The sequence below is a fragment of the Chiloscyllium punctatum genome, chromosome 10 (genome assembly GCF_047496795.1).
Source record: "Chiloscyllium punctatum isolate Juve2018m chromosome 10, sChiPun1.3, whole genome shotgun sequence".
Lineage (NCBI taxonomy): Eukaryota > Metazoa > Chordata > Chondrichthyes > Orectolobiformes > Hemiscylliidae > Chiloscyllium > Chiloscyllium punctatum.
Genome location: NC_092748.1, coordinates 119573536 through 119591436, shown reverse-complemented (window position 1 = coordinate 119591436; position 17901 = coordinate 119573536). Strand labels below are relative to the sequence as shown.

The 17901-nt window shown below is 53.5% G+C and overlaps 1 protein-coding gene across 1 annotated transcript in view; it reads right to left on the bottom strand.

Annotated features, from left to right (window-relative positions):
• Positions 1-17901, bottom strand: part of tns1b (tensin 1b) — an 833038-nt gene that overhangs the window by 184686 nt on the left and 630451 nt on the right. Inside the window, 2 exon segments of the mRNA XM_072578355.1 lie at positions 5792-5857; positions 9790-9919. Coding sequence (XP_072434456.1) covers positions 5792-5857; positions 9790-9919 — 196 coding nt within the window.

The window sequence follows — 17901 nt, the reverse complement described above, 5'->3', positions numbered from 1 at the left end:
GGTGAACTGTGCTGTGCTGTACTGTACTGTGCAGTACTGTGTTGTACTGTACTGTACTGTGCTATACTGTACTGTGCTGTACTGAACTGTGCTGTACTGAACTGTACAGTGCTGTACTGTGCTGTGCTGAACTGTGCTGTGCTGTACTGTGTTGTACTGTGCTGTACTGTACTGTGCTGTGCTGTGCTATACTGTACTGTACTGTACTGTGCAGTGCTGTACTGTGCTGAACTGTGCTGTACTGTACTGTGCTGTACTGTGCTGTGCTATACGGTACTGTACTGTACTGTACTGTGCTGTACTGTGCGGTGCTGTACTGTGCTGAACTGTGCTGTACTGTGCTCTACTGTACTGTACAGTGCTGTACTGTGCTGTACTGTACTGTGCTAAACTGTGCTGTGCTGTACTGTGTTGTACTGTGCTGTACTGTGCTGTGCTGTACTGTGCTGTGCTGTACTGTGCTGTGCTATACTGTACTGTACTGTACTGTGCTGTACTGTGCGGTGCTGTACTGTGCGGTGCTGTACTGTGCTGTGCTGTACTATATGTGCTGTGCTGTATTGTGCTGTGCTGTACTGTGCTGAACTGTGCTGTGCTGAACTGTACTGTGCTGTACTGTGTTGTGCTGTACTGTGCTGTGTTGTGCTGTACTGTGCTGTTCTGTACTGTGTTGTGCTGTACTGTGCTGTACTGTGCTGTGCTGTACTGTACTGTACTGTGCTGTACTGTACTGTGTTGTGCTGTACTGTGCTGTACTGTGCTGTGCTGTACTGTACTGTACTGTGCTGTACTGTACTGTGTTGTGCTGTACTGTGCTGTGCTGTACTGTACTGTACTGTGCTGTACTGTGCTGTGTTGTGCTGTACTGTGCTGTTCTGTACTGTGTTGTGCTGTACTGTGCTGTACTGTGCTGTGCTGTACTGTACTGTACTGTGCTGTACTGTACTGTGTTGTGCTGTACTGTGCTGTACTATGCTGTACTGTACTGTGCATCTTACCAAAAGGAAGAACATGTGCCCAGACAGTCACTGCCTCAACTCAACAAAGCAGTTAGCAGCCATCTTCTGATTTTTTCTCAGTGCAATATTCTGACCAATCATAGTCAACCTTCCTGGTTTAAAATTTAATCAAAGTCTGGCTGTTAACTGTCAATCAGCCATGTGATATCTAAGCAGCATTCCCCTCTCATATTATAAATCTTGGGTTTCCCAGATTGGCATTCTTGCAAAGTGTCCTGATGAGTGCAAGATGAAAAGCTGCTACAGTGGGCGCACAGAGAGGGGAGCTGGAGGTCGTCACCAGAGGCTTCTGGGAAGGTAAGAAGTTTGATTTAAAAGTGTGTACCTCCAAGGTTTCGACCTCAGTGCTACAGCGGGCACACAGAGAGGGGAGCCGGAAGGTAAGCGGAGACCAGTTTAAATGAACGTTTTTCTTTTCGCAGACTGTTTTTTTTTCAACTAGGAACGGGAACCTGGAAGTTGTCAACAGAGGCTTCTGGGAAGGTAAGAAGTTTGAGTGGAGAAGGAACCCGAGACACTACACGTGTAGTGTCTCCCACCCTCCCTCCTCCTCTAACCTAAAAAACAAGGACTCAGTCGGCTGAACAGGTAAGCGACTTAGTGTTCTTGTTTTGGAGACTAAGTGTAGAGTTATGGCAGCGCAGGCAGTGGAATGTTCCTCCTGCAGGATGTTTGAGGTCGGGGTGACCACCGACGTTCCTGCCGACTTCACCTGCAGGAAGTGCAGCCAGCTCCAGCTCCTCACAGACAGCGTTACGGAACTGGAGCTGGAGTTGGATGAACTGAGGATTATTCGAGAGGCTGAGAGGGTGATAGATAGAAGCTACAGGGACATAGTTACTCCAGAGAACAGGGGTAGCTGGGTAACAGTTAGAGGTGGGAAGGGGAGGAAGCAGGGATCCCCTGTGGTCGTTCCCCTCAACAATAAGTATACTGCTTTGGATACTGTTGGGGAGGACGGCCTAGCAGGGGTAAGCTGCAGTGACCGGGTCTCTGGCACAAGGTCCGCCTCTGAGGCTCAGAAGGGAAAGGGGAAGAGGAGGAGAGCGCTAGTTATAGGAGACTCTATAGTTAGAGGGAGAGACAGGCGGTTCTGTGGACATGGGCAAGACTCTCGGATGGTTTGTTGCCTCCGGGTGCCAGGGTCCGAGACGTCTCGGACCGTGTCTTCAGAATCCTGAAGGGGGAGCGTGTGCAGCCAGACGTCGTGGTAGATTGTCCGACCAGAGGGGAGGCCATATTGGATTTGGTACTTGGTAACGAACCGGGACAAGTGATGGGCTTGTTAATGGGTGAGCATTTTGGTGATGGTGACCACAATTCTGTGACTTTCACCTTGGTTATGGAGAGAGATAGGTGTGTGCAACAGGGCAGGTTTTACAACTGGGGGAAGGGTAAATACGATGCTGCAAGACAGGATCTGAGGAGTATAAATTGGGAGCATAGGCTGTCAGGGAAGGATGTCGTGGAAATGTGGAACTTTTTCAAGGAACAGATACGACGTGTCCTTGATATGTATGTACCTGTCAGGCAGGAAAGAGATGGTCGTGTGAGGGAGCCTTGGTTGACGAGGGAGGTTGAATGTCTTGGAAAGAGAAAGAATGAGGCTTACATAAGGTTGAGGAAACAAGGTTCAGACAGAGCAGTGGAGGGATACAGGATAGCCAGGAGGGAGCTGAAGAAAGGGATTAGGAGAGCTAAGAGAGGGCATGAAAAATCTTTGGCGGATAGGATCAAGGATAACCCCAAGACCTTTTATGCGTATGTAAGAAACATGAGAATGTCGAGAATGAGGGTAGGTCCGATCAAGGACAGTAGTGGGAGACTGTGTATTGAGTTGGAAGAGATAGGAGAGGTCTTGAACAAGTACTTCTCTTCAGTATTTACAAATGAGAGGGACTATATTGTTGAAGAGGAGAGTATGAAACGGACTGGTAAGCTAGAGGAGATACTTGTTAGGAAGGAAGATGTGTTGGGCATTTTGAACATCTTGAGGATAGACAAGTCCCCCGGGCCTGAGATGATATATCCTAGGATTATGTGGGAAACAAGAGAGGAAATTGCAGAACCGTTGGCAATGATCTTTTCGTCTTCACTGTCAACGGGGGTGGTACCAGGGGACTGCAGAGTAGCGAATGTTGTGCCCCGGTTCAAAAAAGGGAATAGGGATAACCCCGGGAATTACAGGCCAGTTAGTCTTACTTCGGTGGTAGGTAAAGTAATGGAAAGGGTACTGAGGGATAGGATTTATGAGTATCTGGAAAGACACTGCTTGATTAGGGACAGCCAGCACGGATTTGTGAGGGGTAGGTCTTGCCTTACAAGTCTTATTGAATTCTTCGAGGAGGTGACCAAGCATGTGGATGAGGGTAGAGCAGTGGATGTAGTGTACATGGATTTTAGTAAGGCATTTGATAAGGTTCCCCATGATAGGCTTATGCGGAAAGTCAGGAGGCATGGGATAGAGGGAAATTTGGCCAGTTGGATAGAGAACTGGCTAACCGGTAAAAGTCAGAGTGTGGTGGTAGATGGTAAATATTCAGCCTGGAGCCCAGTTACAAGTGGAGTTCCGCAGGGATCAGTTCTGGGTCCTCTGCTGTTTGTAATTTTTATTAATGACTTAGAGGAGGGAGTCGAAGGGTGGGTCAGTAAATTTGCAGATGATACAAAGATTGGTGGAGTTGTGGATAGTGAGGAGGGCTGTTGTCGGCTGCAAAGGGGCTTAGATATGATGCAGAGCTGGGCTGAGGAGTGGCAGATGGAGTTCAACCCTGTCAAGTGTGAGGTTGTCCATTTTGGAAGGACAAATAAGAATGCGGAATACAGGGTTAATGGTAGGGTTCTTAGTCAGGTGGAGGAACAGAGGGATCTTGGGGTCTATGTACATAGATCTTTGAAAGTTGCCACTCAGGTGGATAGAGCTTGTAAGAAGGCCTATGGTTTTTAAGCGTTCATTAGCAGAGGGATTGAATTCAAGAGTCGTGAGGTGATGTTGCAGCTGTACAGGACCTTGGTAAGGCCACATTTGGAGTACTGTGTGCAGTTCTGGTCGCCTCACTTTAGGAAAGATGTGGAAGCTTTGGAGAGGGTGCAGAGGAGATTTACCAGGATGTTGCCTGGAATGGAGAATAGGTTGTACGAGGATAGGTTGAGAGCGCTAGGCCTTTTCTCATTGGAACGGCGAAGGATGAGGGGTGACTTGATAGAGGTTTATAAGATGATCAGAGGAATAGATAGAGTAGACAGTCAGAGACTTTTTCCCCGGGTACAACAGAGTGTTACAAGGGGACATAAATTTAAGGTGAAGGGTGGAAGGTATGGGGGGATGTCAAGGGTGGGTTCTTCACCCAGAGAGTGGTGGGGGCATGGAATGTGCTGCCTGTGGGAGTGGCAGAGTCAGAATCATTGGTGACCTTTAAGCGGCAATTGGATAGGTACATGGATGGGTGCTTAGGCTAGGACAAATGTTCGATGCAACATCGTGGGCCGAAGGGCCTGTTCTGTGCTGTATCGTTCTATGTCATGTTGCTTTCCAAAGTAGTGCTCAAGTCCTGAGCAATGATTGGATTGGCTGAGGCTGCTTTCTTCAGATTGGGGGGGGGGGGGGAGCTGAGGAAAGAGTTAATTCATGTCAAGAACATTGCAACTGTTGGGTAGTGTGTATAGCAAGGAGGTATTCCTCTCAGCAGGGAGGGTCCATGACGGAGGATGGAGATTGAAGAATTACCATCTTCTCATTGTCAGGAATTCTGTATTTTTGACCCAGGATGCAGGAACCATTCCCTCATTGAAAGTTCACCTGCTCCAACATCTTTGAAGAAATGTTGAGCATTATCACCCTAAAGGGTTAAGGCAGAGAGTGTGTGTGTGTGTGTGTGAGAGAGAGAGAGAGAGAGAGAGAGAAAGGCAGGGGAAAAAGGGAGGGGGACAGAGAGAAAAGAGAGTGTGTGAGAGATAGACAGGGAGAGAAAGGGCAGGAGAGAGAGAATTGAGAGAGTGCGAGAGAGAGAGAGACAAGGGACAAGGACAGAAAGGGAGGGAAAAAGAAAGAGAGAGAGCAAGAGAGAGAGAGTGCAAAAGATTAACAGGGAGAGAAAGGAAGGGGAGAGAGAGGGAGAGAGAGATGGGGAACAGGGAGAGAAAGGGAGGAAGAGAGAGAGAGGGAGTGATGCAGAGAGAGAGACAGGAAGAGCAGATGGATTGGGGCAGGGGTTGGCCATTCAATGTGATCCTGCCTGATCTCAGTGGCTTTAAGTCCATTTTCCTGCCTACTCTATAACGGAGAGTGGAGAGAGAGATGATCGAATGTTCTGGAGTCTGTATCTGATGTTCTAGCTCACGTGCTCAAGTCATTATACCTTTCTGTACATAAGTAACTCTGTGTATATCTTTATAGTATATATATTCACCTGCACCTACACACAAACACATCCAGACTTGTACCTATATCCACCCGGATCTGCACCCCTCCATTTTTCTCCTCATCTCTCTTGCTGTCTCTCTCTCTCTCACACTCTCTCTATTCTCTCTCTGTCCCCCTCCCTGTTTCCCCTGCCTCTCTCTCTCTCTCTCTCTCTCTCGCTTTTTCTCAAATCTGCCAGTTTGTCTGTGGTTGCTGCCACCTGTCCTGTTATCAGTCTTTCTCTGATAATACCCTCGGGTTATTTCACTGCATTGACGAGCTCTGCCCAGTGAACCCAGCTGAACCACGTCCTGGCAATGTTTTGTTCCATTCAGCTCCCAGTACCAAAATATCCAGGGATGAGGCTTACCTTGTATTTTCTCAGGGCCAAAGGAGAAGATGAATTCCACCTTGGAATATTCGGGGAATCTGTCATCTGTGAGGGAAGATTAAAAAGCTGCATTGTAATGAGACAGCAGCAACAGGGCACACCAAGGTGACCACACACAGAGACAACTGGTCCCCTTTGCTATGTCTGCTCACGGTTTCCCACCCTTCACCAAGTCAGGGCCAACTGCCACTGAGCTGGGGAGGGCAGCAGCTGGCATTCAGATCAAGGTGATGCCCTGGTTTATAGCGACGTGGGGCCTCAGTGTCACAGAAAGAACATTCCTGTTCCATCGTCACAGTTCATTCAGGAATCCAGGCTCGTTGCTTTTTGAGCGAGATAATGTGTGTGTGCGTGAGAGAGAGAGAGACTGTGTGAGTGTGTGTTTGAGTGTGAATGAGAGTGTGCACAGTGGGCCTGAGTGTTAAGTGTCAGTGTGTATTTGAGTGTGTGTGTCAGCTACTGTGAGCGAGAGTGTTTGAATGTGATGTTGAGCGAAGTATGTTTGACTGTGAGTGAGTGTGAATGAATGTATTTGAGCGATTGTGAGTTAGAGTGATTGATTGTGTTTGAGTGTGAGGCAGTGTGGATGGATGCATTTCAGTGTGAGTGAATATTTTGAAAGACAGTGAGTATGTTTGAGTGTTTCAGTGTGACTGTGTACGAGTGTGAATGAATATATGTTGAGTGTGAGTGTATGAATGTGTTGAGCATGTTTAAGTGCATGTATGAGTGTGTTTGAGTGTGAGTGAGTGAGTGCTGTATGCGTTTGTGTTTTGCATGTATATGAATGTTTATGTGTATAAGTGTGTATATGTAGGAGTGTGAGTGTGCGTGAGTGTGTATGTGTATGAATGTGAGTGAGCGTGGGAGAGTGTGAGTTTATGTGTGTGAGTGAGTGTTATGGTTGTGCGTGACTGTGTATGTGTATGTGTGTAAGAGAGTGTATATGAGCGTGAGTGTATGTGAGTGAATGTGGCTGACTGTGAGTGAGTGAGTGTGGGTGGGTGGGTGAGTGTGAGTATGAGAGTGAGTGAGTGTGGCTGAGTGTGGCTGAGAGTGGGTGAGTGTGGGTGAGTGTGGGTGAGTGTAAGTGTGGGTGAGTGTGGGTGTGGGTGAGTGTGAGTGTGGGTGAGAGTGTGGGTGAGTGAGTGTGAGTGTGAGTGAGTGTGGGTGAGGGTGAGTGTAAGTGAGTGTGAGTGTGTGAGTAAGTGTGAGTGTGAGTATGAGAGTGAGTGAGTAAGGGTGAGTGTGGGTGAGTGTGAGTGAGCATGGGTGAGTGTGATTGAGTGTGAGTGAGTGTGAGTGTGAGAGTGTGAGGGAGTGTGAGTGAGTGAGGGTGATTGTGATTGAGTGTGAGTGTGAGTGAGTGAGAGTGTGAGTGAGTGAGAGTGTGAGGGAGTGTGGGTGAGTGAGTGTGAGTGAGTGAGAGTGTGTGCGTGGGTGAGTGTGTGGTGAGTGTGAGTGAGTGTAAGTGTGAGTGAGTGTGTGGGTGAGTGTGAGTGTGTGTAAGTGTGAGTGTGTGGGTGATTGTGTGTGTGGGTGTGAGTGAGTGAGTGTGAGTGAGTGTAAGTGTGAGTGAGTGTGTGGGTGAGTGTGTGGGTGATTGTGTGTGTGGGTGTGAGTGAGTGAGTGTGAGTGAGTGTAAGTGTGAGTGAGTGTGTGGGTGAGTGTGGGGTATGGGTGTGAGTGAGTGAGTGTGTGGGTGAGTGTGGGGTATGGGTGTGATGAGTCTGATGGTGAATGGCTGAGGGCTCCCTCCCTGGATTTGAGGCCTTGCTGTGAGGATGTGGAGGTAGGTCCACTCTGGGAACCTGCCTGTCCTTCCCTATGGACCTTGTGGCCGGCCTGTGTCCCCAGGCTCCAGTTCCTGTTTCTCCAGGAGTGGGTCCTGTACCCACCCCTCACACCATCACCCACAACCCTCCCAGACTCAGGCCCCAGACACACCACAACCCTCATGTGGTCAGATCAGGCCCCCAGGCTTGTCCCAGCTCAACAACAACAAACACGAGAAGGAGCTTCTGCACTGAGTGTCAACAGCTGAGGGGGTGGGGAGAGGGGGAGGGGGGGATGAGGCAGGTTGCCATTTCCCAGCTCTCCGTTAAACATTTCTGGTTCGTTACACCAGACATTCCTCATGGATCCACTCCGGCTCACACACCAGCCACCACCCTCTCCCATGTCGCTCCGTGGCCCTGGGCACAAGACAAAAGCACAACATCCCATTTGGTGAAAGCCCCATACCCCTCAGTCCCTGTACTCCCACCCACATACACAAATCCCTTAATCCTTACCCTCTCCACATCTGCCCCCAATCCCACCCTCTCCCTAAATACCCCCAACACCAACCCCACCCCAAATTCCCCAATCCCACCCTCTCCCCATCTTCCTCAATCCTACCCTGCCCACAAATACCCCAATCCCATCCTCTCCCCCAATACCCCAATTCTACATTTATCCAAATACTCCAACACCACCCTCTCCCCATCTCCTCTCAATCCCACCCTCTCCTCATTTCCCCCAATCCCACCTTCTTCCCATCTCCTCTTAATCCCACCCTCTCCCCATCTCCCCCAAACCCACCCTCTCCTGATCTCCCCCAATCCCACCCTCTCCCCATCTCCCACAATCCCACCCTCTCCCCAACTCCCTCAATCCCACTCTCTCATCGTGTCCCCCAATCCCACCCTCTCCCGATCTCCCCCAATCCCACCCACTCCCCATCTTCCACAATCCCACCCTCTCCCAATCTCGCCAAACCCACCCTCTCCCCATCTCCACCAAACCCACTCTCTCCCCATCTCCCCCAATCCCACCGTCTCCCCATCTCCCCCAATCCCACCCTCTCCCCATCTTCCCCAATCCCACCCTCTCCCCATCTCCCCCAATCCCACCCTCTCCCCATCTCCCCGAATCCTACCCTCTCCCCATCTCCCCCAATCCTACCCTCTCCCCATCTCCCCCAATCCCACCCTCTCCCCATCTCCCCCAATCCCACCCTCTCCCCATCTCCCCCAATCCCACCCTCTCCCCATCTGCTCTCAATCCCACCCTCTTCCCATCTCCCCCAATCCCATCCTCTCCCCATCTCCTCTCAATCCCACCCTCTCCCCATCTCCCCCAATCCCACCCTCTCCCCATCTCCCCCAATCCCACCCTCTCCCCATTTACACTCAATTCCACCCTCTCCTGATCTCCCCCAATCCCACCCTCTCCCCATCTCCCCCAATCCCACCCTCTCCCCATCTCCCCCAATCCCACCCTCTCCCCATTTACACTCAATTCCACCCTCTCCTGATCTCCCCCAAACCCACACTCTCCCCATCTCCCAAAATCCCACCGTCTCCCCATTTCCCCCAATCCCACCCACTCCCCATCTCCCCCAATCCCACCCTCTCCCCATCTCCCCCAATCCCACCCTCTCCCCATCTCCCCCAATCCCACCCTCTCCCCATCTCCCCCAATCCCACTCTCTCCCGATCTCCCCCAATCCCACCGTCTCCCCATCTCCCCCAATCCCACCCTCTCCCCATCTCCCCCAATCCCACCCTCTCCCCATCTCCCCCAATCCCACCCTCTCCCCATCTCCCCCAATCCCACCCTCTCCCCATCTCCCCCAATCCCACTCTCTCCCGATCTCCCCCAATCCCACCGTCTCCCCATCTCCCCCAATCCCACCCTCTCCCCATCTCCCCCAATCCCACCCTCTCCCCATCTCCCCCAATCCCACCCTCTCCCCATCTCCCCCAATCCCACCCTCTCCCCATCTCCCCCAATCCCACCCTCTCCCCATCTCCCCCAATCCCACCCTCTCCCCATCTCCCCCAATCCCACCCTCTCCCCATCTCCCCCAATCCCACCCTCTTCCCATCTCCCCCAATCCCACTCTCTCCCCATCTCCCCCAATCCCACCCTCTCCCCATCTCCCCCAATCCCACCCTCTCCCGATCTCCCAATCCCGGGGAGTAAGACATCACCTTTAAAAGCATCATCGAGGTCTTCTTTGCCAAAGACGATGCCAAGGTCGTGGATTGCACACGTGTGGAATTGGACACGAAACACAATCTCTCGGCTCGGGCTTTCGGAGTTTTTATGGTAACATTTCAGCTGCAAGGAATACAATCAGACAAAGCTTTCATTTTCAGACCGGCTGAGTCTCTGCACGGACACCCAGTGTCATTTCAACAACATTACCCAGTCAATCCCCCCGTTTCCACTGACTGAACAATAACTGTGTGTAGGACTGCACCCCAGTGAGAGTCAGTGTGTGTGGGAGTGTACCCCAGTGAGGGTCAGTGTGTGTGGGAGTGTACCCCAGTGAGGGTCAGTGTGTGTGGGAGTGTACCCCAGTGAGGGTCAGTGTGTGTGGGACTGTACCCCAATGAGAGTCAGTGTGTGTGGGAGTGTCCCCCAGTGAGGGTCAGTGTGTGTGGGAGTGTACCCCAGTGAGGGTCAGTGTGTGTGGGAGTGTACCCCAGTGAGGGTCAGTGTGTGTGGGACTGTACCCCAATGAGAGTCAGTGTGTGTGGGAGTGTCCCCCAGTGAGGGTCAGTGTGTGTGGGAGTTTACCCCAATGAGAGTCAGTGTGTGTGGGAGTGTCCCCAAGTGAGGGTCAGTGTGTGTGGGAGTGTACCCCAATTAGGGTCAGTGTGTGTGGGAGTGTACCCCAGTGAGGGTCAGTGTGTGTGGGACTGTACCCCAGTGAGAGTCAGTGTGTGTGGGAGTGTACCCCAGTGAGGGTCAGTGTGTGTGGAACTGTACCCCAGTGAGGGTCAGTGTGTGTGGGAGTGTACCCCAGTGAGAGTCAGTGTGTGTGGGACTGTACTCCAGTGAGGGTCAGTGTGTGTGGGACTGTACTCCAGTGAGGGTCAGTGTGTGTGGGAGTGTACCCCAGTGAGAGTCAGTGTGTGTGGGACTGTACCCCAGTGAGGGTTAGTGTGTGTGGGAGTGTACCCCAGTGAGGGTCAGTGTGTGTGGAACTGTACCCCAGTGAGAGTCAGTGTGTGTGGGACTATACTCCAGTGAGGGTCAGTGTGTGTGGGAGTGTACCCCAGTGAGGGTCAGTGTGTGTGGAACTGTACCCCAGTGAGAGTCAGTGTGTGTGGGACTGTACTCCAGTGAGGGTCAGTGTGTGTGGGAGTGTCCCCCAGTGAGAGTCAGTGTGTGTGGGACTGTACCCCAGTGAGGGTCAGTGTGTGTGGGACTGTACCCCAGTGAGAGTCAGTGTGTGTGGGAGTGTACCCCAGTGAGGGTGAGTGTGTGTGGGAGTGTACCCCAGAGAGGGTCAGTCTGTGTGGGACTGTACCCCACTGAAGGTCAGTGTGTGTGGGAGTGTACCCCAGTGAGGGTCAGTGTGTGTGGGACTGTACCCCAGTGAGGGTCAGTGTGTGTGGGAGTGTACCCCAGTGACGGTCAGTGTGTGTGGGAGTGTACCCCAGTGAGAGTCAGTGTGTGTGTGACTGTACCCCAGTGAGGGTCAGTGTGTGTGGGAGTGTACCCCAGTGAGAGACAGTGTGTGTGGAAGTGTACCCCAGTGAGGGTCAGTGTGTGTGGGAGTGTACCCCAGTGAGAGTCAGTGTGTGTGGGAGTGTACCCCAGTCAGAGTCAGTGTGTGTGGGAGTGTACCCCAGTGAGGGTCAGTGTGTGTGGGAGTGTACCCCAGTGAAGGTCAGTGTGTGTGGGACTGTAAACCAGTGAGAGTCAGTGTGTGTGGGAGTGTACCCCAGTGAGAGTCAGTGTGTGTGGGAGTGTACCCCAGTGAGAGTCAGTGTGTGTGGGACTGTACTCCAGTGAGGGTCAGTGTGTGTGGGAGTGTACCCCAGTGAGGGTCAGTGTGTGTGGAACTGTACCCCAGTGAGAGTCAGTGTGTGTGGGACTGTACTCCAGTGAGGGTCAGTGTGTGTGGGAGTGTCCCCCAGTGAGAGTCAGTGTGTGTGGGACTGTACCCCAGTGAGGGTCAGTGTGTGTGGGACTGTACCCCAGTGAGAGTCAGTGTGTGTGGGAGTGTACCCCAGTGAGGGTGAGTGTGTGTGGGAGTGTACCCCAGAGAGGGTCAGTCTGTGTGGGACTGTACCCCACTGAAGGTCAGTGTGTGTGGGAGTGTACCCCAGTGAGGGTCAGTGTGTGTGGGACTGTACCCCAGTGAGGGTCAGTGTGTGTGGGAGTGTACCCCAGTGACGGTCAGTGTGTGTGGGAGTGTACCCCAGTGAGAGTCAGTGTGTGTGTGACTGTACCCCAGTGAGGGTCAGTGTGTGTGGGAGTGTACCCCAGTGAGAGACAGTGTGTGTGGAAGTGTACCCCAGTGAGGGTCAGTGTGTGTGGGAGTGTACCCCAGTGAGAGTCAGTGTGTGTGGGAGTGTACCCCAGTGAGAGTCAGTGTGTGTGGGAGTGTACCCCAGTGAGGGTCAGTGTGTGTGGGAGTGTACCCCAGTGAAGGTCAGTGTGTGTGGGACTGTACCCCAGTGAGAGTCAGTGTGTGTGGGACTGTACCCCAGTGAGAGTCAGTGTGTGTGGGACTGTACCCCAGTGAGAGTCAGTGTGTGTGGGAGTGTACCCCAGTGAGAGTCAGTGTGTGTGGGAGTGTACCCCAGTGAGAGTCAGTGTGTGTGGGAGTGTACCCCAGTGAGGGTCAGTGTGTGTGGGACTGTACCCCAGTGAGAGTCAGTGTGTGTGGGACTGTACCCCAGTGAGAGTCAGTGTGTGTGGGAGTGTACCCCAGTGAGGGTCAGTGTATGTGGGAGTGTACCCCAGTGAGGGTCAGTGTGTGTGGGAGTGTACCCCAGTGAAGGTCAGTGTGTGTGGGAGTGTACCCCAGTGAGAGTCAGTCTGTGTGGGACTGTACCCCACTGAAGGTCAGTGTGTGTGGGAGTGTACCCCAGTGAGTGTCAGTGTGTGTGGGACTGTACCCCAGTGAGGGTCAGTGTGTGTGGGAGTGTACCCCAGTGAGGGTCAGTGTGTGTGGGAGTGTACCCCAGTGAGAGTCAGTGTGTGTGGGAGTGTACCCCAGTGAGAGTCAGTGTGTGTGGAAGTGTACCCCAGTGAGGGTCAGTGTGTGTGGGAGTGTACCCCAGTGAGAGTCAGTGTGTGTGGGAGTGTACCCCAGTGAGGGTCAGTGTGTGTGGGACTGTACCCCAGTGAGAGTCAGTGTGTGTGGGACTGTACCCCAGTCAGAGTCAGTGTGTGTGGGAGTGTACCACAGAGGGGTTCAGTGTGTGTGGGAGTGTACCCCAGTGAAAGTCAGTGTGTGTGGGAGTGTACCCCAGTGAGAGTCAGTGTGTGTGGGAGTGTACCCCAGAGGGGGTCAGTGTGTGTGGGAGTGTACCCCAGTGAAAGTCAGTGTGTGTGGGAGTGTACCCCAGTGAGAGTCAGTGTGTGTGGGACTGTACCCCAGTGAGGGTCAGTGTGTGTGGGAGTGTACCCAAGTGAGGGTCAGTGTGTGTTGGAGTGTACCCCACTGAGAGTCAGTGTGTGTGTGTGAGAATGTACCCCAGTGAGAGTCAGTGTGTGTGGGACTGAAACCCAGTGAGAGTCAGTGTGTGTGGGACTGTACCCCAGTGAGAGTCAGTGTGTGTGGAAGTGTACCCCAGTGAGGGTCAGTGTGTGTGGGAGTGTACCCCAGTGAGAGTCAGTGTGTGTGGGACTGTACCCCAGTGAGGGTCAGTGTGTGTGGGAGTGTACCCCAGTGAGGGTCAGTGTGTGTGGGACTGTACCCCAGTGAGGGTCAGTGTGTGTGGGACTGAACCCCAGTGAAGGTCAGTGTGTGTGGGAGTGTACCCCAGTGAGGGTCAGTGTGTGTGGGACTGTACCCCAGTGAGAGTCAGTGTGTGTGGGAGTGTACCCCAGTGAGGGTCAGTGTGTGTGGGACTGTACCCCAGTGAGAGTCAGTGTGTGTGGGTGTGTACCCCAGTGAGAGTTAGTGTGTGTGGGACTGTACCCCAGTGAGGGTCAGTGTGTGTGGGTCTGTACCCCAGTGAAGGTCAGTGTGTGTGGGAGTGTACCCCAGTGAGTGTCAGTGTGTGTGGGAGTATACCCCAGTGAGGGTCAGTGTGTGTGGAAGTGTACCCCAGTGAGGGTCAGTGTGTGTGGGAGTGTACCCCAGTGAGGGTCAGTGTGTGTGGAAGTGTACCCCAGTGAGGGTCAGTGTGTGTGGGAGTGTACCCCAGTGAGAGTCAGTGTGTGTGGGTCTGTACCCCAGTGAAGGTCAGTGTGTGTGGGAGTGTACCCCAGTGAGTGTCAGTGTGTGTGGGAGTGTACCCCAGTGAGAGTCAGTGTGTGTGGGAGTGTACCCCAGAGGGGGTCAGTGTGTGTGGGAGTGTACCCCAGTGAAAGTCAGTGTGTGTGGGAGTGTACCCCAGTGAGAGTCAGTGTGTGTGGGACTGTACCCCAGTGAGGGTCAGTGTGTGTGGGAGTGTACCCAAGTGAGGGTCAGTGTGTGTGAGACTGTACCCCAGTGAGAGTCAGTGTGTGTGGGACTGTACCCCAGTGAGGGTCAGTGTGTGTGGGACTGTACCCCAGTGAGAGTCAGTGTGTGTGGGAGTGCACCCCAGTGAGAGTCAGTGTGTGTGGGAATGCACCCCAGTGAGGGTCAGTGTGTGTGGGACTGTACCCCAGTGAGAGTCAGTGTGTGTGGGACTGTACCCCAGTGAGAGTCAGTGTGTGCGGGACTGTACCCCAGTGAGGGTCAGTGTGTGTGGGAGTGTACCCCAGTGAGGGTCAGTGTATGTGGGAGTGTACCCCAGTGAGAGTCAGTGTGTGTGTGTGAGAATGTACCCCAGTGAGAGTCAGTGTGTGTGGGAGTGTACCCCAGTGAGAGTCAGTGTGTGTGGAAGTGTACCCCAGTGAGAGTCAGTGTGTGTGGGACTGAAACCCAGTGAGAGTCAGTGTGTGTGGAAGTGTACCCCAGTGAGGGTCAGTGTGTGTGGGAGTGTACCCCAGTGAGAGTCAGTGTGTGTGGGACTGTACCCCAGTGAGGGTCAGTGTGTGTGGGAGTGTACCCCAGTGAGGGTCAGTGTGTGTGGGACTGTACCCCAGTGAGGGTCAGTGTGTGTGGGACTGAACCCCAGTGAAGGTCAGTGTGTGTGGGAGTGTACCCCAGTGAGGGTCAGTGTGTGTGGGACTGTACCCCAGTGAGAGTCAGTGTGTGTGGGAGTGTACCCCAGTGAGGGTCAGTGTGTGTGGGAGTGTACCCCAGTGAAAGTCAGTGTGCGTGGGAGTGTACCCCAGTGAGAGTCAGTGTGTGTGGGTGTGTACCCCAGTGAGAGTTAGTGTGTGTGGGAGTGCACCCCAGTGAGAGTCAGTGTGTGTGGAAGTGTACCCCAGTGAGGGTCAGTGTGTGTGGGAGTGTACCCCAGTGAGAGTCAGTGTGTGTGGGTCTGTACCCCAGTGAAGGTCAGTGTGTGTGGGAGTGTACCCCAGTGAGTGTCAGTGTGTGTGGGAGTGTACCCCAGTGAGAGTCAGTGTGTGTGGGAGTGTACCCCAGTGAGGGTCAGAGTGTGTGGGACTGTACCCCAGTGAGAGTCAGTGTGTGTGGGAGTGTACCCCAGTGAGGGTCAGTGTGTGTGGGATTGTACCCCAGTGAAAGTCAGTGTGTGTGGGAGTGTACCCCAGTGAGAGTCAGTGTGTGTGGGAGTGTACCCCAGTGAGAGACAGTGTGTGTGGAAGTGTACCCCAGTGAGGGTCAGTGTGTGTGGGAGTGTACCCCAGTGAGAGTCAGTGTGTGTGGGAGTGTACCCCAGTGAGAGTCAGTGTGTGTGGGAGTGTACCCCAGTGAGGGTCAGTGTGTGTGGGAGTGTACCCCAGTGAAGGTCAGTGTGTGTGGGACTGTAAACCAGTGAGAGTCAGTGTGTGTGGGAGTGTACCCCAGTGAGAGTCAGTGTGTGTGGGAGTGTACCCCAGTGAGAGTCAGTGTGTGTGGGAGTGTACCCCAGTGAGGGTCAGTGTGTGTGGGACTGTACCCCAGTGAGAGTCAGTGTGTGTGGGACTGTACCCCAGTGAGAGTCAGTGTGTGTGGGAGTGTACCCCAGTGAGGGTCAGTGTATGTGGGAGTGTACCCCAGTGAGGGTCAGTGTGTGTGGGAGTGTACCCCAGTGAAGGTCAGTGTATGTGGGAGTGTACCCCAGTGAGGGTCAGTGTGTGTGGGAGTGTACCCCAGTGAAGGTCAGTGTATGTGGGAGTGTACCCCAGTGAGGGTCAGTGTGTGTGGGACTGTACCCCACTGAAGGTCAGTGTGTGTGGGAGTGTACCCCAGTGAGTGTCAGTGTGTGTGGGACTGTACCCCAGTGAGGGTCAGTGTGTGTGGGAGTGTACCCCAGTGAGGGTCAGTGTGTGTGGGAGTGTACCCCAGTGAGAGTCAGTGTGTGTGGGAGTGTACCCCAGTGAGAGTCAGTGTGTGTGGAAGTGTACCCCAGTGAGGGTCAGTGTGTGTGGGAGTGTACCCCAGTGAGAGTCAGTGTGTGTGGGAGTGTACCCCAGTGAGGGTCAGTGTGTGTGGGACTGTACCCCAGTGAGAGTCAGTGTGTGTGGGACTGTACCCCAGTCAGAGTCAGTGTGTGTGGGAGTGTACCACAGAGGGGGTCAGTGTGTGTGGGAGTGTACCCCAGTGAAAGTCAGTGTGTGTGGGAGTGTACCGCAGTGAGAGTCAGTGTGTGTGGGAGTGTACCCCAGAGGGGGTCAGTGTGTGTGGGAGTGTACCCCAGTGAAAGTCAGTGTGTGTGGGAGTGTACCCCAGTGAGAGTCAGTGTGTGTGGGACTGTACCCCAGTGAGGGTCAGTGTGTGTGGGAGTGTACCCAAGTGAGGGTCAGTGTGTGTTGGAGTGTACCCCACTGAGAGTCAGTGTGTGTGTGTGAGAATGTACCCCAGTGAGAGTCAGTGTGTGTGGGACTGAAACCCAGTGAGAGTCAGTGTGTGTGGGACTGTACCCCAGTGAGAGTCAGTGTGTGTGGAAGTGTACCCCAGTGAGGGTCAGTGTGTGTGGGAGTGTACCCCAGTGAGAGTCAGTGTGTGTGGGACTGTACCCCAGTGAGGGTCAGTGTGTGTGGGAGTGTACCCCAGTGAGGGTCAGTGTGTGTGGGACTGTACCCCAGTGAGGGTCAGTGTGTGTGGGACTGAACCCCAGTGAAGGTCAGTGTGTGTGGGAGTGTACCCCAGTGAGGGTCAGTGTGTGTGGGACTGTACCCCAGTGAGAGTCAGTGTGTGTGGGAGTGTACCCCAGTGAGGGTCAGTGTGTGTGGGACTGTACCCCAGTGAGAGTCAGTGTGTGTGGGTGTGTACCCCAGTGAGAGTTAGTGTGTGTGGGACTGTACCCCAGTGAGGGTCAGTGTGTGTGGGTCTGTACCCCAGTGAAGGTCAGTGTGTGTGGGAGTGTACCCCAGTGAGTGTCAGTGTGTGTGGGAGTATACCCCAGTGAGGGTCAGTGTGTGTGGAAGTGTACCCCAGTGAGGGTCAGTGTGTGTGGGAGTGTACCCCAGTGAGGGTCAGTGTGTGTGGAAGTGTACCCCAGTGAGGGTCAGTGTGTGTGGGAGTGTACCCCAGTGAGAGTCAGTGTGTGTGGGTCTGTACCCCAGTGAAGGTCAGTGTGTGTGGGAGTGTACCCCAGTGAGTGTCAGTGTGTGTGGGAGTGTACCCCAGTGAGAGTCAGTGTGTGTGGGAGTGTACCCCAGAGGGGGTCAGTGTGTGTGGGAGTGTACCCCAGTGAAAGTCAGTGTGTGTGGGAGTGTACCCCAGTGAGAGTCAGTGTGTGTGGGACTGTACCCCAGTGAGGGTCAGTGTGTGTGGGAGTGTACCCAAGTGAGGGTCAGTGTGTGTGAGACTGTACCCCAGTGAGAGTCAGTGTGTGTGGGACTGTACCCCAGTGAGGGTCAGTGTGTGTGGGACTGTACCCCAGTGAGAGTCAGTGTGTGTGGGAGTGCACCCCAGTGAGAGTCAGTGTGTGTGGGAGTGCACCCCAGTGAGGGTCAGTGTGTGTGGGACTGTACCCCAGTGAGAGTCAGTGTGTGTGGGACTGTACCCCAGTGAGAGTCAGTGTGTGCGGGACTGTACCCCAGTGAGGGTCAGTGTGTGTGGGAGTGTACCCCAGTGAGGGTCAGTGTAT